The following is a 21,731-nucleotide window of genomic DNA, read 5'->3' as shown; positions in this document are numbered from 1 at the left end:
AGGCACAAACAGAAACCCTCCAGAATAAAAAAAAAATTGTAAGAATAAAAAATGGCAATAATAAAATGGCTCTGTTTAGTTTAAATGATCAGAGTAGAGGGGATTTGATACATGCCAAGGGATGGGAGAACTCATCAAAAAAAAAAAAAAGGGCTGGCAATAAATTAGGAGAATTTAAAAAAAAAGGGATTGAGGTAGAGGTCATGGAAGCCTCTGTAGGTGCCACAAATAAAGCTGTTGTGAAAAAAAACCACCTTTCTTGCGAGAGTTGTGTGCAGCCCAGACAGGGAAATGGAATAATTGCTGCTTAATAAAATTGTGTTCTTTATTTCTAGCTAGGCTATGGGTTATTTTTAAAGACGTTTTAGAGCTGGATCTCTTTGGGCAGGGAAATCCTCCACTGGGAAGTGTTTACTGTGATTTTTCAGGAGTGTGGCCATTGCTGGTGAAGGGATTGGGGAAGGGGATGAGGGTGCATGCAGGACCCTCATACTCGGGTCTTAAGCAAGTTTTTAACAAAGTTCTTTGCTCCAGGCTGCAGAGGTGAGGGCAGGGAATCCTTGCAGAAGAGGAGCAGTGGTCCCTGCAGTGTTCTCCTGCCCTGCCCTGCTCAGTGTGAGCTGTGGGGTGGCTGTGCCCTCGTGTGTGGAGTTCTATCTTCTTTTTTGTCAGGGTCGGGATTAAATGGTGAGATGGAATTTCTTGTTGGGACTCAGATGTTTATCAGTTCTTATCCCTGTTACAGTCTCACAAACCCTGAGTTCTACAGCACTTCCCTCTAACAAACTAAAAACGGAGCCATATCTCCCTCTCTACAAGGCCTTTTAAGGATAAACTGTCCAATTAAGAAATGACACCTAAATTATTTTTATTTTTAACCCAATAACCAACCACCCGTGACCGCAATGGGGACATTTTTATCCAATTCCACAAAACCACCCAAACCCATGGAGAAGGATGTGAAGAAGAAGGAGCAGCCTCCGCCCCAAAACCTCCATCTTGCTCTAGATATATTATTGTATTCTAAACCCTTAAACTGAGTTTTCCACCCTGTGATATCACACACCTCTGTTCAAACTCCACCCCCACAATCCCAGTTCGGCCATTCCGTTTTGGAAGATTCTCCATGGCCTCCGGTCAATGCAGTGTTCTCCTGGGGGTCAGTGCCTGGCAGCACAGAAAGTCTGAAATTCTCAGCAGCCAGGGCTCCAACACTCATGCTCCTCTATAAATGGGCAGCTCAGAGATACAGAAATCCTGACAGAATTAACTGTGACAGTGCCAGGGTCAGGCCAGCTGGGAGGTCTGTGCTGAGATGCACCAGGACAGGAATTCTTGCCTTTGTTCCCAGTAATTCTCTTTCCATCTGTTATGATTGGTATAGAAATATTTCATGCAGTGATTTCAGGTACAGAGACACCAGGAAGCCTCAGACATATTGGCAGAAGCACCTTTTTTTTTTTTTTTTTTTTCTTAATGAGCAGTTTATTTTCCCCTTCAAAATGATGGAGTGAGAGTGAAGACGTGCATCAGTCATGTCCTACCCGGCACGCTGGGGAAAAAATGTTTGTATGAAATAAATCAAATTTCAGTTGGGGTTTCTGTGAATTGTCACCTCCCGGGGTGGATGGCTTTGAAGGGCAGTCCCTGTGTCCTTGGCATGGCTGTGCTGCCATTGGAGAGGGCATTTCACCCAGCTGGGTGATGAACAGCAAAGCAGAGCTGCTGGAAGTGTGAGCCATGGAAGCTGCTGGAATAACCTGTGCTGTCCCAGAGCCAGGGAAATGCACTGCTGAGCAGATTTACAGCTCCTGCTAATGGAGATTATCATTACTCTAATGAAACCCAGCTCAGCAGGGAGCGCTCCTAGAGCCAAAAGTCACTCAAAGTCACACGTCTGGTGTGTTCTGACATTTATTTTGTGGTGCTGGGCTGCTCCTTCTGAGGCAATTTCTGCATGAAGCAATACCTTGAGAAAAACATCACTGTTTTATGTGAGAGTGAAATAGTGGCTGGGTCAGGTGCCAAGGGTGGAACTCCACCGTGCAGACACCAAAAGGACGTGTTTTAAATCCAGACGGCTCTTTGCAGAATCTCAGTAACATTCAGGAATATCAAGGCCTTTCTGAGTCAGATTTTAAGAAGGATAATTTTTGTTTCTTATCAGTCTTTCTTTTTTTCAGAAATGTGGAACAAATAAATAAAAGAAAGCCTTAGATCACTGTGGTTAATTTCTATTTAAGCCTGATAACCTCATCAGAGGTGAGTTACCCAAACTTTGCCTGATGGGGAAGGCAGCACAGCAAATGTTGGTACTGTCAGTTGTAGAGCACATGGATGCTGACACAGAAATCCCCCTGGTTTCAGTGGGTTGTGGTTTAATTCCCATAAAATAAAATGCTGTGCAGATCTTATCATGCGCTGGTTTTGTTAACAGCATCCTATGGTCTTCCTCTATTTACAAAAGTCTTTTAAAATTGAACTAAAGAACAAATTATTTCTAATCCCATTTGAACTTGAAGACTGGGCTCAACTTGAAATCCTAACTTGAAGACAAGACTTGGTTTCTCTTCAGCTTTTTCTGGTCTGTCACTAAGACTTTTTAAGTCCATGGAATTCTGTCTGGGTCTGTGTCATTTGTCTCTCAGTATCTTTACATGGACTTCACTGATAATTCCAGTAAATCAGTTATTTGGGAATATTTTATATATATATATGTATATATATGTGTGTGTGTGTGTGTGTGTGTGTGTATAATTCTATATATATATATTTTAATATACACACACAGATATATATATCATATACATATAGAATATTTGGGAATATTCTGTATATATGCACACACACACACATATATATATATTTACACATATTAAAGCAGGTTGGTCTCATGGCATAGTAAGATATTGTGGAACTGTAGGTAGATGCTGTGTAGCTGAATAGGGAAATAAATCTGATTTATTATTTATATATTTGCAACCCCTTTAAAGACTCTGCTTCATTGCTTGTCCTTGCCAAAGTTCAGTGAGTGCAGTGAGTTCGTGTGAGGCTGCCTCTATGGCAACTGCATATTCACATCCTCTGGTGGTTTATTTTAAATATGAATTGTGCAGCAAGAGATGCATCAATATTTCAGGTGTTTTGGGCAGCCTCTGACTGTGAGAGGCCATGGCAGTGACTTCAGTGGGCACATCCCTTCCACAATTCTCTGCTCTCCCTGTGGACTTTGGAAAGCACTGCTGGAGTTTCAGGTGGATGATTTCTTTCCTCTTCTTCTTTACCTACAAAGCAAAGAATCAGCAACAACAGCAGACAAATGTTACTGTGAATGCCCCTGATTTGGGGTGTGTTTGTTTTTCAGTTTCACTCCTGCTGGCAGCTCACCTGACACTCCTCAGAGCCCTGTCCTGGAAAGCTCTGGGAGCTGGTTACAGCCATTCCACACCCGTGCCAAGAGGAATGAGGCTCGACAGGAAACTGAGACTACAATTGAGGGGATTCTGTAAATCAATAACACCAAACAATTGCATTCCTCAGCTCCCCTCTGTAAAAAAAAAAAAATTAAAATTACCATAAATATGTAATGAATGTCATTATGATAGGACTGCCTCTTTCTTTTATTGCAAATTCATATTTTCAATTATATAATTCAATCTTATATTATTATATAATAATTCAAGCAGGGCATGGCTGAATTTCCTAGGTAGAGTAAATAAAATGAAAACTGGGTTCTGTTTCACAACAAACACAGTCTAATTCTTAGACTTTGTTCTGAAATGTTTAAGCTGTGAAACTTTCAGTTATTCTTTAGAGATACCTGTGGAGTTTTTGTTTTGTTTTTTTTGTTTTTTTTTTTAGGGTTGAGATTAAATATGTAAGATGGTATTTCTTGTTTGGATTTAGATGTTTGTTAGTTTTTATTTATATTATAGTTTTACAGAGTTTTATAATACTTTAATAAAATAAAAATGGAGTTGTATTTTTATAAGGTTTTTTAAGGACAAATTAAGAATTTGAATTAAGAAATGACAATTTTTATTTTTAACTTAATAATGAATTACTTCTGGTTTGCAATGTGCAAACACATTTTTTTAATCTAATTACACAATACTACTTAAACTTATGAAGAAGAAGGTGAAGAAGAAGGATTAGTTTTTGTTTTAAAGCTTTTATCTTGATTTATATATATTATTATATTTTAAAACTTTAAACTCCAAGTTTTCTGCTACGTGATATTACACACTTTTATTTAAACTCCACACCCACAATCCCAGTTCTATAAATTAATTTTGGAAGCCTTCTCCACGGCCTCAGGTCAAATGTAGTGCTCTCTTGGGGGTCAGTGCCTGGCAGCACAGAAAGTCTGAAATTCCCAGCAGCCAGGGCTCCAACAGATACCAAGATAAATTCTTGGCTCAACATTTGGAGAATATTGTGGAATGTTATACATTTTTATAAAAGTTGCTGGCTAATGCTGCTGCGAAAGGGATTCCCTTTCAATGACTGAATGTCAGGTTTGTTTTCAAGCCTCAGATTGCTTAACTTCAGTCCTTACTGCTCCTGTTTGTTTTCAAAGCTGAAGTCATTTGTTGAAATGTGAATCATGCCAGAGTTTAGCTCTTTGGAGATTGCCTCATGTTTGAGTAGAAAGACTGAATCTAGAGTAATAGCATCTCACTAATTACCAGCTAATGAGTATTTTGGTTATCTCACTAACACATACATGCAGTGGACTTGGAGTAAAGAGTAGAAGGGTCTGTCTTGGTCTCTCTGTGGTTTCCCAGCTCCATTTCTGCTCTCCAAGAGCTGCCAGTTGCTGATATTTATCAGGGCAGCTTTTGGGGGAGGTTTAATTTCTGGATGGCCAAGTTACTATTTACATTTGAAGAAACTGAGTATTTAAACTGGTTTTCCAGTGGCCAAGAGGCAGCTTCACTATAATGTAGCCAAGGTAATTGTATTTAAATTAAATGTGTCATGTGATGTCCAATAATGCATTTACCTCACCTGTTGCTGCACCAGAGATAAAACCCAGGAGCTCATCCTGTTCCCAGGATTCAGCCAGGACAGTGCTGTTAAATGCATGGGCACCAGAACTGGAGTTTGAAGTATTTTTTGCAGTGGTGAATCTTTAGTTTTTCAGAGAGGCATTAAAGCTGTCTGTTGATGTGAGCTGGGTGCTCTCCTCCTGAGGCAGATCCCTGATTGTGGGACCTTCCTCCAGCTCTGGCACAAATCTCTTGGCTTTTCCCATAAAACGTGTCCAGAATCCCCAAAGCTTCCAAGAGGTGATGCTCACATTCATCTTATGGGATTCCAAAGCAAATTTGGAAGATAAATAAGTGATTAATGATATTTCTGTAAATTAGGTTTATATTTAACTTCTACTTTTAGTATGAGCATATATATTTGGTAACATTAAGCTGAGCGTGCACCTCCTAGAACACAACAATGGATTTTAAACTTCATCTTTCCTGTGTATTTATTGCAAGAATACAGTTTAAAAAATAATAATACAAATGCTTTCTTCCCTGTTTTCTTCTTCCCAATTGCATGTTTATACAGAATTAATGGTTGGGCAATATTTTAGTGTATGATTTCAGTATAAACACTTCTACCATCCATTATCCATATCCTTAAGAAATATCCTTAAGAAATCCCCTTATTCCTTTTGAAATGCTCCCCAAGGCAGTGTTTACATTTGATTATTAAGAAATTTTGTTTATCCACTATTGAAACCAGGGATGAAATTCTTCTAGACCACAGTGGAAATAATTTATTAATATATGTATTGCTATTGCTTTCCTTGGCAAGGTAGATTTCAGGTAATACAACAGCATTTTGTTAGATGTTGGAAATGCACAAAGCTGCTCTTCTTTAACACTTGAGGTGATGTTCTGTGGTGTTCAGGTTTTGAGTTGTGCAAGAAATTTTTCCTTGTACAAGAAAAAAGCAGGGAAGGTGCTGTAAGCTTTGTCTTGAGCAAAGAAAATGCAGAGAGGCTGATCCCATATTCCTTCAACAACATCAGAGCGTCAGAATGATTCCTTTCTATTGACAGATTGATCTTTTTTTTCTCTTTATCTTTTCAAAGAGTTGAAATTCTCCTTTAGTCCAAAGCAGATACATTCAGCCTGAGGGATACAAGAGATGGATTCCTGGGGGAATGTGTGTTTGTAAGGCCTGGATCAGTGAATTCTGTTCTATCCCAGCAATCATGGTGCATAAAAATTGCTCATAAACTCTCCTTCACATTAATTATTTCATATCAAGTTAGTCTAGAGACAACTGATTAGGAGACCAACCAGAAACTCAAATATCTGACAACAGCAGTCTCCAGTACTCTGACACTTTAAAAACAATATAAAGTTTCTAAGCACAGCATTCCCAATAAACCAGTTTTTCTAAATGAGCTACGTGGATAAAGATGAATGTCAGTGGTTGTTAGGAAGTTGTTCACAGGGCAATGAATTTCCACTGCTATTGTTGACTTTGAGAGCAAGATTGTACCTGTTTAATAGGACTCCTTTTATATTGTTTAACAGCTGTGAAATGTGTTCTTCTGAATGTGTCATCATTGCAGTGCATTTTCACTTCAGTGCTGGAAATCACTTTATACTTTTTATTACAAAATATTGTGGGATGGGGTGAAGAATACAAGGGTGGCAAAGAAGGGGAATTGTGCATGTGCAGCAGCTAGATTTAATTAGTATATTTGTGTGTTTTCAGGACATTGAAGGCAACACTGATTACAGATAAATACATCCTTGATTTTCTCTCCTCTTTTTCCTGCAGGGCCAAGGCTTTTCGTGGAAAAAAGGTCCATGGAGAGTATGACATAAAGGTGGAACAGGTAACTGACTCAGCCTGAATGTTATTTTTATATCTGTGCATTTATAGAAACACATATATTTAATCCATGTATGTAATCCCTCCCTGGAGGCCTTTTAAAGCTGTGTGGAGGTGCCACTTGGGGACATGGTTTGGTGGTGGCCTTGGATTAATGATAAGGGAGATTATCCGAGAGGGCTTTTCCAGCCTAAATGATTCCATGATTCTCTGTGCATTCATACAGAAAAAGTCACAATCTTTGTACCCCAAACCCCTCACAATTAAGGAAATGTGATGGTTTGGGCTGGGGCAGAGTTAATTCCCCCCCTGGAGCTGCTGGGGGATTTGGTTTCCTATGTTTCCACTCACAGCTTTGGCTTTAGCTCTTGAATTCTGTTTATCCCAACCCACAGTTTTCCCACTTTTACCCTTCTGGTGGATAAAAAGTTATAAAGTTTTCCCACTTTTACCCTCTGGGTGGGAATGGGTACGGGGCTGAGCTGCCAGCTGGGGTTAAACCACAACAGCCCTTTTTTGGCACCCAAAGTGGGCTTTTCTGAGGGGATTTTGACCATAATTTTCACAGCATGAAAAACATCTTGTATTCAGGAGTTGTTGCTTAGAGACTGTGAAGTTCCCAGACACTCCATGAATTCCATGTGGCAGTTCTGTATCGCTAATTCCCCACTCAGGAATATAAATGTGCTCTGGGTGCAGTGCTAGCTTGTGGGGGTTTTAAAAAAATCCATAATAAATAGGAATAGGCATGGAGATAAAATTTAGGGTGCACTAGAATTATAGCTATTTTATTTAAGCTGAAACTAGGGATTTAAAGAAGTCTTTTCACTGCTTTTGAATCTTGAATTCCTCTAATAGATGCTGCTGTATGAAGCACCAGTCCTTGAGTTGTTTTGCCATTGGATTTTCAAGGAGTGAGGGAAAATTATCAATACCTGTGTGTATCTAGCTGATCTAAATTCACTCTAATGGTACGGCATCCACTCCTTACGCCACTGAATATCTGCTGCCTTGGGAACATGGAAAGCTTTGCCAGGGGTCTTCAGCAGTATTGAGGGAGAGGCAGGAAATCGAAGACGACTGATTTGTCCATTCCCACCTAGACCAGAGCAGGCAGCTGACAGCACACCCCATCTCTTTAGCAGGAGCAAAACCATGGGGGAAACCTGGAATTCCTCTCCTGTGCTGCTAGATCCTTAATCAGAGAGAGACTGCAAGTTTCTGAGCCACACAAATCCTTTTGTTGCTCATCAGCATACAAATAACAACTAGTGCAGTGTGCTGCTGCTAATACCATTTCTTGTAACAGCAATTATTTCATTTTTACACTGCCTGTCTCAACATACAATGTCTTCTATCACACACCGAGCTTTTGAAATGGTGTATTAATTGGAGATAGCCGTTCTCAGTCTCGGAGTGGACGGACTGAGTCTGACATTTGCAGTGCCCACACGGATATCTCATTCTCTCCCCATTTGCACTGTTTTGCACTCAGCTTGGGAGCGCTGTCCCAGTGATCCCAGGAGGTGTGAGGCTGGCTGGGTTTAATGCAACCAAGGCCTGACTGCAGTGCTGAGCTGCAGCACTGGGAGGAAGAGCTCAGCCCTCCCTTGCTGAGCACCAGGGTGGGAAATGCTCCCAGGTCTGCCCGAGGAACACTTGCAATAATTCCATTTTTCAGGAGCAGACTAACGAGGATTGTGACACTCTCTATTCTGTGCTTTCCCCGGGACAGCAAAGACACTTTTATTTATCCACCAGGAGACAGCTGGCTGCATTTCAATTCTTCTGCTGGGTGATGTTATTGTGAAGTGCCTTGAGAGACTAAGCTGGTGAAAGGCTGGGGATAAATGTAAAACATCCTGTTCTTTCCTTTCAAATCACTGCAGATTCAGTATGGGAGCAGCTCCCTTTAAATTCCACATTTCCAGGGTGAGAAGACTTTTGAAAAAAATGCTTTAATTGAGAATTTTGTGAGACAATTGCTCATTAGCACCAGGTCTTTTTTAAAAAAGAGTAAATGCACATAAAGAAAATCAAAAGGGGTGAGCAGCATGAGGAGACACTAGATTCTATAAGAAAATGTTATTTTAATTCTGCTTTTGTACTGTTTTCTTAAAAACTTTATATCAGTGTTTAGCCTGAATTAATCTCTTTGATAACATTGTGCAAAGCAAAAATATAATCCCTACATTTCTATGCAGACATGGAGGAGTAAATCCACTTGCTACTGCCCCACAATCCATTTTCACAACATTTTTTACCTTTTGCTCTCTTTGGATTAAAACCTTTTGAAATGTGATGTGTGATACTTGACAAATAGTGCTGGATCAATGCCCTCTTGGTGCTCATTTTATTTCAAATGTAGATTGTCAGCACTTCAGGCCCTAATGCTGAAAATAAGGGACTTGGAAAACAAAGGTAAAAAAAACCCAGACTGACTAATGGGAGTCTTTTCTTCATAGGCAGAATTTTCAGAAATCAACTTGATAGCCCATGCTGATGGCAATTATGCAGTTGATATCCAAGTAATTCGAAATGGCACAAAAGTTGTCAGGTAAGAAAAACTCAATGGAATATCAGCAAAAAGCAATAAATAGCATCATGTGTGGATGGGAAAGGTGCTGAGTGCTTTGGTTGTGTTTGTGGATTTTGAGTGATGCCCCTCAGGGAGAGTGGAAAATAAAATACCTGATTTGTGACAACCTTTCTGTGACAGGGAGGACACATCTTGACATTTCAATCATGGGGAAAATGGATTTATTAAGGGAAGGAAGTCCAGAATAAAGAATGCATGGTTGACAGTTGGGGTTATTGATTTGGGTTTTATGTTTGCTACAGACGGACCCAAATTTGGTGATCTTACACCTGCCAGACTTTCCCAGAATAGCAGAATTTATTTCCAACATGGAATATTTTCTATTGAAACAGACCAAGTCATAAAACCCTCTCAGGGCAGTTCCTGGAATATTTCAGCCTGTTTGAAACATTTTGGTTTAAACACCTCAGATTTCCCAACAGCTGTTTTGTCTAAAATGGATGATGCCAATGAAGGCAGGGTAAATTTAACTATGGTTTTTTTCAGTGAGGACATCAACAGCCTCATAAATGTGAGGGGAGAAAACAGGGCAGAGTAAGAAATTAAGGAAGTATTAGAAAAGTTATATCATCAAAATTATTATGTTGGCAAAATTATTAGCAAAATTATATCCAATTTTTTATTTAAATTGTGAGAATTGCTCCTATTTTAGCTGGTGCATTTATGTGTAAGTGAAGTGTAGCAGTTGTTTGGATGAAAATTTAAATGTAAAGGCAGAGTCACACAAATATATCCCGGAACTTCATGTTTTGCAGAACATATCTCCCAATAAAAGATTTGAATATGTCAATTCATTCATGTAAAAAACCAACCAAACCATCAGAAAACAAAACAAAACAAAAAACAAAAAACCCAACAAAAAAACCCCAGGAAAAAATATTAAAAATAAGTTTATGCTTTAAAATTCCAATTCTTTAATCTCTGGCATGTTTTAAAAATATTGGCGTTTAATACAAAAACAATGATCTTGTGCCAAACCCGCAAGATTATTTCCTTAGAAGAGTTAGAGATTTAATTTTTTCTTAGGGTTGGTGGAATTTTTTACCCAATGATGGAAGTTTTGGAGCCAAGAAATCTTGATGGCTGCTCCCTAGTGGCTTTTCTGTACTATTCCAAAAAATGTTTTAAAAAGTATCAAGGCCAAGTTACCATCAAAACATGTCAGGAGAAAATGAGGGCTGGCAACCTCCTGAAAATAACATCTCCAAAGATTTGCAGGTCATGAGAAAACTTGGGAAAAGTGCTGCTTTTCTTAGGAGAAAAAAGGACATTTGTGCCATCAGATAACTCTGAGAATGAGATAACAATATTATAGTTTTAGGGGTAATTTACTTACCCAAATAGAACTACCTGCAGCTGATAATTTTCCCTCAAATCTGGAGTGAGATGCCTGGGGATGTGGCTTGTGGTGTGAGAGGGAGGTGCAGGCATGATGGGAGAGCAATTCTCTGTTTCTGTGATAACTGGAGATATTTGCTATCAATTTGAGGCCCAAAGTGACCTTGTGTCATAGATTTATGAGCAAATATTAGCAAAATCATAGAAATTTCAATGACAAAATTTTGCTGGTTTGGTTTAGTTTAGGAGGAAAACAATATTTAATAGGCACTGACTTGTTTGTTTTTTGTGAATGAAAATCATACCATGAAAAATTATATTTTCTGTAACATAATGCTGAGATTTTTGGATCTTGATGCTTGAGCCACAATTAAAATTTTCCTCTGGCCTCCTGTATGCAGTCACTCCACCCAGCATTAATTACAGACCTAGAACAATTATGGGAATGTATCATATTCCTTTGAGGAGCTTTTGCAAAGCAAACTGTATTTCTTTATTTTTAATTTTTAAAAAGTACATTCCCTCCATTCCCCAATTGTTTCATTAAATTGGTCTTTGAGAGGACACTTTCTGTTCTTTTATTTGAAACCACTTTTCTGCCTGGGATGTGTTATCCTCCTTATTTTAATAAACAAAAGCTGCCTCTTTCTTTCACTGAGGGATCTGCAATTTTAATGAAGGCATGTGGGAATTGGAAAAACAGAAACTTCTACAGACACTGAAGAGTTTGATCTACAACCTTAGAAAAAGCTTAAATTAATATGAAAATGAAATACACAAATATTAAACAAAAATAATAAACTTATGTTTCTATAATTGTAAGAAAACATATACCTCAAGTAAAAAACTATATTAATAAAATATGAAGAGTTTATAATATAAGGATGTGGCCATATAGAATAAGCTAAAAGTTTAAAAATTATAATAGAAACATATATATATATATAAATATAACAAAAACCTATTAAACAAAAATATCTACAGTACAACAAAATTAAATAAAAATAATAAGTCAGAAAAACAAAATAAACCTTATAGCAAACCTTATCTAATAAGTTAAAAAGTTATATATTACCTTAAAACAAAAAACTTGAAACTACTCTTAAACTATAACCAGCTACTTACTCTCATAAATCTCACAACCTCTAAAACTAATATTTATCTGAACAATAAATCATTCTTAACCCAAAAATAGTCCCATGCCTTCATTAATACCAGCGAAAAAGGCATCATTAATCCTCTAAGTATTATATTCTGCCTGGGCCAGTAAATTGGATTTGCATGTTCCAAGCTCTCGGCACACCCATGAAACCTAGATCACAACATCTCAGAGCTGTGCTGCAGATATTTTTCAGGAATCCTGTTTAAAGACAGGGATTTCTTTACAGGTTTTGCTCACTGAGCTTCAGTGCCATTTCAACAACTCTTGACAGCAAATCCTTAATGTTGCTTTTGCCAAATCGTGCAGGTTTGGGGTTTTTATTTATTTTTACAGTGGCAGTGGTAAAACACTGGCATAGGGTGTCCAGAGCAGCTGTGGCTGCCCCATCCCTGGCAGTGTCCAAGGCCAGGCTGGACAGGGTTTGGAGCACCCTGGGACAGTGGAAGTTGTCCATTAGATGCCTTCCACTAGAAAAGAAAATGAGCTTTAAAAGCTCTCTTCCAGCCCAAACACTTCTACGATCCTGCAATTTGAAATTCAAGAATCCAGCTAATCTGCTTGGACTGCTGCATCCAAGCTGGGATCTCCAGACTGCTAAAGCAATTTTAACATGGGTTTTAATTGTCTTGTTTTGTTCTACCAGACTGAGAATTCAAAATAAATTTGTAATCTTCAGAGTATCTCACCTCGGTAAAGAGCTTATATTTTTATTCAAGGCATGCAAATAATTTCACCAATTTACTATGCTAATTTAATTTACCCTGCAGTTATACCTCTTTTAGGAAGTTGAAATCTTCAAGCTAGTCAGGGTTTTTTCCCCCTATAAAATTGGAATGCAGAAAAGATTCCTTCAACAGTCAAATTTAAGAGTGGATTGCCCCTGTTCTGAAGGCTCTGTCCTGTTGGTTTGTGTTTTCTATTTTCCACAACCTTCTCCAGTAACAAAATGTCAGGGTTGGAGTAAGGTGAAGATGGTGTCAGATTGTTGGCAAAGGTGCAGGGTGATAGGCAGGAAACCACAGGGAGCAGCAGGGGAAATGCTGGTCAGATACCAGAGAGAAAGGGGGGAAATGCAGCTGTAAGTCAAAAAATTCATTTTGACAAGTCTCTAGATCAAAAGTTCAGTTGTGATTCTCTCCATTATGGTTGATTCAATTTGCCAGCAATGTGGCTGCTTCATCCCTTACTGTCCTTAAAACAGCCTGACAGTAACTCTGGGAAAAAAAAAAATGTTCCCCAAAAGCCCAAGTTTGTGGCAGGGCCCTTTGATTTGCCTGCTTTAGTTTTGCTTGTCACTGCTCAGAAAATGGAGAAGACAAACTAAGGACATACCTAGAGGTTATAGATGGGATTTATCTGTCAGCAGGAAAAAAACCTGAAATCCATGGCAATTACTCTCTCTTCTTAATAGAACCCCATTATTGAGGGGATGCTGAACAGATTAAGGGTGTTGCAGATTTTCATGAAGCCATCACGGCTCTTTCCATCTTTTGTCATTTCCCTTTGGTTTGAATGTCTTTCACGAAGCCATCATGGCTCTTTCCATTTCCTCCCTTTGCTTTGAATGTTTTTCACAAAGCCATCATGGCTCTTTCCAACTTGTGTCATTTCCCTTTGGTGTGAGTGTTTTTCATGAAGCCATCGTGGCTCTTTCCATTTTTTCCCTTTGGTGTGAGTGTTTTTCATGAAGCCATTGTGGCTCTTTCCATTTTTTCCCTTTGGTTTGAGTGTTTTTCATGAAGCCATCGTGGCTCTTTCCATTTTTTCCCTTTGGTTTGAGTGTTTTTCATGAAGCCATTGTGGCTCTTTCCATTTTTTCCCTTTGGTGTGAGCGTTTTCATGAAGCCATCGTGGCTCTTTCCATTTTTTTCCCTTTGGTGTGAGTGTTTTTCATGAAGCCATCGTGGCTCTTTCCATTTTTTCCTTTTGGTGTGAGTGTTTTTCATGAAGCCATCGTGGCTCTTTCCATTTTTTCCCTTTGGTGTGAGTGTTTTTCATGAAGCCATTGTGGCTCTTTCCATTTTTTCCCTTTGGTGTGAGTGTTTTTCATGAAGCCATCGTGGCTCTTTCCATTTTTTCCCTTTGGTTTGAGTGTTTTTTATGAAGCCATCGTGGCTCTTTCCATTTTTTCCCTTTGGTTTGAGCGTTTTTCATGAAGCCATCGTGGCTCTTTCCACCTTTTATCATTCCCCTTTGCGTTGCGTGTTCTTCTAGCCCTTCCCTACTCCGCCACCAGCCATTTTTCCCCCTCTGCAGGTTTTGCTGCTGAAGGAGAGCCAGTTTGCAGGTGGATTGTCACCACTGTGGGTGTTTTTTGGCAGGTCGTTCCGGCCTGACTTCGTGCTGGTGCGGCAGCACTCCTACAGCATGGCAGAGAACGAGGATTTCCGCAACCTGATCATCGGCATGCAGTACGCCGGCATCCCCAGCGTCAACTCCCTCGAGTCCATCTACAACTTCTGTGACAAGCCCTGGGTGGTGAGTGCTGCTGCTGCCTTGGAGGGGCCCTAGAGCAGAGGGCAGGCAGTGTTAAAAGAATAAAGTGGGTATTCGAAGTCTATCCCCAGACCGAGTCCCATGGGGTGGCCCTCAGTTGGCTGGTGAACGGGTGCTGGACAGCGAAATTAAAATCCCCACCAGGAAGATGGAAGGACTCTTGAGCTGCTGGAATCCGGGCGGGTTTATTGAGGATTGATCGAAGGAGTAGGGAGGCAGAAATAGGAGCAGGGAGACAACCACACTCAGGGAGAGCAGACTCGAGAGCCCCGGGGAAGGAGGGGCCAGAGTATATAACTGGGGAGGGAAGGAGGAACCAGGGTACAAATGATCCAGTGGGAAGAGGGTGTAGGGGAGGAACAGGGACGGGGTAACATAAACTGGGCCAAGGAGGGAAAAGGGAAGGAGTGGTTTACAGAGGGAACCATTAGGAACAACGAGAACGGAGAACTTTCCAGAACTTGGGGAGATGACAACCACAAACGGACAGGTGATGGGCATGTGCTCATTTGCACTGGGGGGCAGAGGACTCTGGGGAAATGCCTTTGCTAAACGACTGTAGTTTCCTATGGCATTCCCACACTGACCTCCCCATGGGCACATCCCACAGGTATTTATTAAAGCCCTCAGCAGGCACAGCTTGGGCAGCCACAGCCTCCAGAGGCTGCACCCAAGGTGGGCGATGGGCACGAGTTTTTCACACAATTATCAGTTTGGGCCATTTACACATCAGGGGTTAACGCTGCAGTTCCAGCTGCAGGTCATGGAGTCATTTACCCCCAGTTTGCTCCCCCAGCTCACTTTTGTTCATACTTTGTGGGGCCTGAGGCAGTGAGGTGTCCTTGAGTTCCAGGCCCAGAGAGGAATTGCTGCGCCTGAGTAAAACCTGAAGGCAGTAACTAGCACTCTGTATGGAGTATTAAAGTTATACCCTAATGCAGTACAGGATTTGATAAACATAAAAGCTAAATCCTAAACTGGATTTAAAAACATAAAAGCTATATCATTGCACCTGGAAATTTCCTGGGCCTGGCATTTCAGCTGCTGCATTGTGTGTTTCACTCCCCTTCATGAACACTGATTATCAAACTTCCCTCACTGAGCAGTGAAGCAGGGGAAGGATTAAAAACCAAACTCAGATATTTCAATAACTTTTTTTTTCAAAGAGCCAGTGTGGAGACAGAGAGGAATACTCTTTGTAGTACAAATAGAGAAATAAGTGAGGCATCCAACGTAAAACCTTCCCACTGCTAACACACTTCCTCAAGAGAGGAAAGAGTGTTTATTCACAATTTGTCTGGGAAAAGCAAGCTGAGAATATTTCTCATATTTGTGGCTTTAAACATAATTTGAACAGGCTCTAGCCAGTGTTTTCCTCATTCCTGTGACATTTTTGGGGCTATGCTTTAGCAAGGCAACCTGAAGGGACTCGTTTCCTCTTTTGAAAGCCCTTTTCATAACCCTGTGCCTCTGTGGTAGGGGCTGGTCCTTTCAGTTACCCCTGCAGCACTGAGGTACCCTGGAGAGCCACTGATCTTTGCCAGTTTCAGTGGAAAAGCCAATGCTGTTTTTCTTGACAAGTTTTGTAGAAATGGAGGTGGAATTTGGTGATCCTTTTGGTTCACAAAGAACTAAACATTAGCAGCAACAAGTTAAAATATGCTGCTGTAAAAGGGGCTGATCCACGGTGCAGTCCCTGCTCCTACAATTCCATTGTCCAACAGCTAAAACAACTTAAAAAAATCCCACATCTTATAAATAGCCAAAACTTCATTTTTTCCTCTGGGTAAGAAAAGAACAGTTGTCAATATTTTTCACACTGCGAGGAAGTTTTACTAAAATACTTTTTGTTGCCTTGAAGATGTTAATTTTTTTATACTTATTATGAAAATCCCTCCAAGCAATTGTGAGGAGTTTTTAACATATACCTCTTGCAGCTCATTTTATTATCCATTTATGCTGCAGTAAACTGCTGCAGGGGTGGAATAAATAATTGATAGAGCATTTACAACTTCTCAGTACACACTGTACATTGCTGAATTCATTATTTTAGTGCATCACATTTTCCAGCTGTGTGGCATTTCCCAGTGCTTTGATTCACTGGATGCAATAAAGCTGGGTGGGGAGGCAAAGCCAGTAGCATTTATATGCAATAAAAAGTAAAGGAATAATTCGTCCTTACAGACTGCCATATCTGTGTCCTTATCACTTTATCACTGCCCTTCGGGTGGGTCTTAGTGAGGAGTGTGAGCTTTTAGTGTGAGCACAGAAATAATTTCTATACAAACACCAGGGGTTTTGTTTGGCTTTTAAACTTGAATATCCTGCCTTGTGTAGGTGGTGGTGCTGGGAGATGTAGAGACCACTGTGTATATCCCAGAGCAGCACAAAATCTTCATCAGATGTGGGAGAGGAAAACAGTGGAAGAACTCATGGGGGGATTTTTGGGATGTTCTGTGCGGGGCCAGGAGTTGGACTTCAATGCCCCTCGTGGGTCCCTTCCTACTCAGGATATTCCTTGCTTCTGTAAAGCCATTCCAGAATAGATGCCCTGAGGGGTAAAAATCCCTTAACTCAGCCAACTTCATGGATGCTCAGATGTTGCAGCAGAATCCAGGCACTGTTGGTTTTGCCAACATCATCGTCTGCCTTGTTTGGTTGGACCAATCTGGTGTGTGCTCCCTGCCTGGGTGAAATCCCTGCTGAAAATTGTTGTGGATGCCTGGGAATGAACTCCTCAGTCTGCTACTGCCTGCTAAAATGAAGGGTAAAACCTCTGTGCCCCTCCATGGCCATGGCCATGCTTGGATTTGGCATCAATTAACTCCCTTTTCAGAGCATGGCAGGGATTTCTTCCTGCACAATCCCTTTGTCAGCACCAGTGCCCTGATATTTGTGCGGAAGTTCTCTCTACAAACATTTCAAGTGCAAAAGCCCCATGGAAAATGGGGAAGCAGAATGCTACACAAAGCCATAAGTAACATTCTTTATTAATTCATGAGAAATAGATTGACTTTCCTGAAGGTAAAATGTGGAGTGGCAGAAGGGAATTACAACTTTGATAGCAGCAGGGGAAAAAAAAGGGGGTGTGCAATGGAATGGGACTTAAAAGGATGGAAAATTATTGAGTTAGCTGTGGGGAACTCAATAATTTCATGGGAACATGAGAACATGAGAATCTTCCTTATATCAGAGGAAAATTAGGAGTAGTGTAGATCTGCTAGGAGGGGAAGTCAGCGAGATGAGACTGGTTATAAAAGGGCTCTCAGATAAAATGAGAGTTAGAACTCAACACACAAGGCCTTTGGGTTTTAAATGAATGCTCTTCACCCTGTCAGGTGTTTGGTGTTTTAGGAGCACACAGCTCCAGATGTAGAACATCTTTGCAGCTCTGAGGGCAGATTCACACCCTGTGCCACAAACTGCAGCACCTGCCCTTAATGTTGCAGGAAAGCTCTTTTCGTACTCTGGCTTTCTGTGCACTTGCCAATAGACAGTGAACAAATCTCTGTTTGATCCAAGGTGTATTATTGAAAGGTGGGGTGTGGTGAAACGATAGCCAGGAATGTACTGAGAAGAGGACTTAAAACTTGTATTCCCCGGACTCAGGGCATGCACAGCTCCTCCAAATGCACAGCAGAAGTTCAGAGCACTGCACAGCCCTGCGAGAAGCTGGGCTGTGAGCAGCCAGGTGGAAGGAAATGTTGGAATGAGTGTGTGTGGTGAGATGTTTGTGCTCTGAAACATGTTCATTCTGTGGGGTCGTTACAGCACTCGAGTTATTTCACTTCTGTGATAACACTTAGCACTGAGCTCATGGAAAATTCATGGCCCTGGCTCGAGATGGATTTCACTTAAATGCTAGTAAGGATGTCAGAAAGCTGGGGGGAAAGCATGGCTCTTATAAATAAAGGCTGAGCTCTTTATTGCTGAGCTCACAGAGCACTGCAGAGGAACTGTTTTAAGGTTCGTGCCCTCCTTGAAGAATTATTATAAAAACGTTAGAAAGTCTCAGTGCAGGCTCATGTTGCAAAGGAATTGTCTTGGGCATGAAATAACCCCATCAAACAAGAATAGAATTTTAGCTGGTTCAATTTACGACTACACTGAGTTAAGGTGAGGAAAAACATCCACTGTCCTTGTAGGATTCCAAATTCACCTCACAGTTTTACTCGTGTTTAATGGGGTGCAGATCCTGCTGTAAAGCATTTATGAAAAGAAAAGTAAAGAGGGGAAAAAAGAGCATCACTAATTATCCAAAGTTAATATTTGATATCATTTAAATTATCTGTTTTCCTTTAGAGAATGTAATTCAGGAAATAAGGGAGGCTTCCCTTATCTGGGGCTTAGGAGCTTTATGCAAACTTTCTCATAGCACATGATGTCATTGTCCCTGGAGGGATTTAAGTTCCACGTGGATGTGGAACTTAAGGACAAGGGTGAATGGTGGACTTAGAAGTTCATGGTTAGTTCCTGGTCTTGGTGATCCTGGAGGGCTTTCCCAACCCCAATGAGTCTGTGGTTCTGTGGAGATGTGTGAAGGCCAGAAGGAACTGCAAAATGTGGAGATGATATCAGAGCTTGCAGCATTAGGTAAAATCCCATTATTTAGACTGGGGAAATAATATTTAGAAAACCCAACAAAACAACATGTATCAAAAATTACAAAATGTGATTTGCCAGTGTCCTGTGTTGAATTAAAAAAAAAAAAATCTTCCTGCATGCATCCATTTGCATGATTCTTATAATGATTGATGTGAAACTTGCCTGCTGAAGGGTTTCCTTCAATTGAACCCTGCTGGAGTTTAGCTTCAGTTGCAAATATTGGTGATAGGGGTGCAGTATTTTTGGAACACCCCAGTTTATTCCCTGCCCACCCCGCTGTGTCCAGCAGCTTGCTAATAAGTGGAGTCAGGCAGGGAAGTCGAGCTGAGTGACACCAAACAGGCAAACTCTGATTTAATTGTCAGGGGCTGCAAGGTTCAATGTCCAAGGCTGCTGCAGATAGACTAAAGGGTTGGGTTTTATTTTAGCTCAGCCTGGCTGTGGTGTGATAATTACAGGCATTGCAGGGGCTGGGCTGGTGCTTCCAGGTTCTTTCTGACAGTGATAAACCTTCCAGGCCTGCAGAGAGTCCAGAACTGCTGCACTTGTGCACAGCAGCTGTACTCAACTGAAAACCCTCACAAAATCAGTCCAGCTCCCTGACAACATCAGGATATGAAAAGGAACCAGTTCTGGCTCCTTTAGTGAAGAGGACAAGCATCCCAGCCCCCGCAGCTGGCTGCACATCTCTTCTCCTGGGGGGCTGCAGGGGTGCTGTGGAGGCTTCAAGGATCTGCTGATGCCCTAATCACACATTCATTCTGCAGAAGGAGGGGGCACAGCCCCCCCGACTGGGCACTGTGACCCTCTCTGGCCAGGGTGGTGGAAGGGTCTGTATTTCGGAAAGAGGGAGGAGGGATTTGGGAAGCCCAGGTGAGCTGAGCTTGGGCAGAGCTGTCCCAGCCTGTGAGAGGCAGCTGATGCAGGGATGGGAGCTGGTGCTGAGCAGCTTGGCCCCATCAAAGTGCACTCCTGGCACTCTGCTCCAGCACTGCAGGGATGTGGGAACAGAGGAAGCGGGCAGGAAGGGTTTTCTGGGCCAGAGCTGGCAGAGAGGGAGGCAGAGATACCTGGAGAGTGTGAAGAGAGCTGGAAGGTTCTGGTGTTCTTCACACAGAGCTCCAGATGGGAACCCATTTGTGCTGAAACATCTTCAGATGTCCCACTCTGCCCCACTGTAGGAATTTATTGCTATATAAATATATAAATTAAAAGAAGCTTTTCGATGTTAGAGAAGTGCCACAGAACACTCGGTTATGCCAAAATTGATCTCCTTGCTCAGCCACAGCCGTTGCAAGGGAAGGCTGGGTATGGCTTTCCTTGTCAGACCTGGTAGCATTGGGAATCTCACAGTTGTTGTTTGTTTCTTTTCCTTCAGTTTGGGAGCAGATGGCCAAACACTTTTTTTGCAAGTTTGTTGATATTTTCCTTGTTTTGCTCCTCTTGCCAGGCTTACACAACTCTGTGACTTCATGTGCTGTATTCTGCTTTCCATTTCTTTTACAGATGCTTTTCTACTTCTCTGTCTTCATCTTTCTGCTCTAACTGGACATTTAACTTCTCTATTTTTACCTGGCTTTCTTGGAAGGTCTGTTTTAACTGCCCTTTCTTGCTATTTGATGTTTTTTGGTGCTCTTCCCCACCTTGTTTTCTCCTCTGTGTTGCTGCTCCATGTTGGTCTCTTGTGCTTTTTCCACTCCCAGTTATACTTTAAAAATCTTGAGCAACAGATTGAAGCACTGGCAGGACATTTGTCAGGACTCTGCAGGAGGAGCAGAAAAAAGATATGAGCTCTGTTCCTTCCAGCTTCCTGTTGACACAAATTATTGAAGCTATGCTAATGGGAGACACAACCACGCAGAGGAGACTCAATTTTGTGTCAAAGCATCTTCTAGAGAGCAAACAACAAATAAAATGAATGTGTGCAAGAAGAGAGGCATTTTGAAAACCTATTTGCTGTAAATCTGGGAGATTTTCAGTGCTATTCCATGCTGGGTTTAAAAAAAACAAATTCTAAATGTTTATTTCGCTGTAAGAAAACCCTGTGCTCGTTAGCAAAAGTCAGATTTGTACAATACTGCTGAGCAATGGGATAGAATTTGGCTGGTCACTGCTCTCTTTTATGTGCCAGAGGGGATTTTCTTAAAGGTCAAGGCTGGAGAATGCTGACCTGCAACCTGGGTGCAGCTCAGATAGGGAAGACATTTAGGGACACTCAGATTCAATGTCTGCCATCATGATGAATGTCAGGAGCACTGAGATGTACTTTAGTCAGTTTTATGCATTCCATTAGCCCAAACCTGGGGCCAGCATTGAACTTTCCAGTTTCAACCACTCTGGCAGGATTGATCTCACTGACAGGTGAAGGCAGGGCAGCCACAGGGGTGCAGGGACCTTTTCCTGCCCTCTCACTGCAGGAAGCTGCTGAATTTCCTTTCCCTGCCCCAGGGCTGGAGCAGGAGCTGCCTCCTCTCCCAAGCAGGGCAGAGCTGCTTCCTGAGACACCAGGACACGGGTGGCAGGGCTTGAGCAGCCCGTGAGATGACATTTGGCAGTCTCTGTATCAAATTCCACGTGCCCAACAGCAAATATTTGCCTCAGTGGCCAGTTCTGTGCCCTTTATCCATGGGAATTTTGGATTTACAGAAGGGTATTGGATTTACAGATTTCGAGTGAAAT

At 41.3% G+C, this 21,731-nt stretch overlaps 1 protein-coding gene and 1 long non-coding RNA gene across 2 annotated transcripts in view; both read left to right on the top strand.

Annotated features, from left to right (window-relative positions):
- The window catches only part of SYN2 (synapsin II), a 165,850-nt gene that overhangs the window by 55,274 nt on the left and 88,845 nt on the right, over positions 1–21,731 (top strand). The window contains exons 2-4 of the mRNA XM_068201492.1: positions 6,799–6,856; positions 9,318–9,409; positions 14,273–14,429. Coding sequence (XP_068057593.1) covers positions 6,799–6,856; positions 9,318–9,409; positions 14,273–14,429 — 307 coding nt within the window. The remainder of the gene's footprint in view (positions 1–6,798; positions 6,857–9,317; positions 9,410–14,272; positions 14,430–21,731) is intronic.
- Positions 14,424–15,209, top strand: LOC137480462 (uncharacterized). The gene is made up of 2 exons (XR_011002926.1): positions 14,424–14,497; positions 15,058–15,209. It is a non-coding gene; the product is annotated as an uncharacterized lncRNA (long non-coding RNA).

This window comes from Anomalospiza imberbis, chromosome 11 (assembly GCF_031753505.1).
Source record: "Anomalospiza imberbis isolate Cuckoo-Finch-1a 21T00152 chromosome 11, ASM3175350v1, whole genome shotgun sequence".
Taxonomy (NCBI): domain Eukaryota; kingdom Metazoa; phylum Chordata; class Aves; order Passeriformes; family Viduidae; genus Anomalospiza; species Anomalospiza imberbis.
Note: the sequence above shows the minus strand (reverse complement) of the source record. Positions and strands in the feature narration are given on the sequence as shown.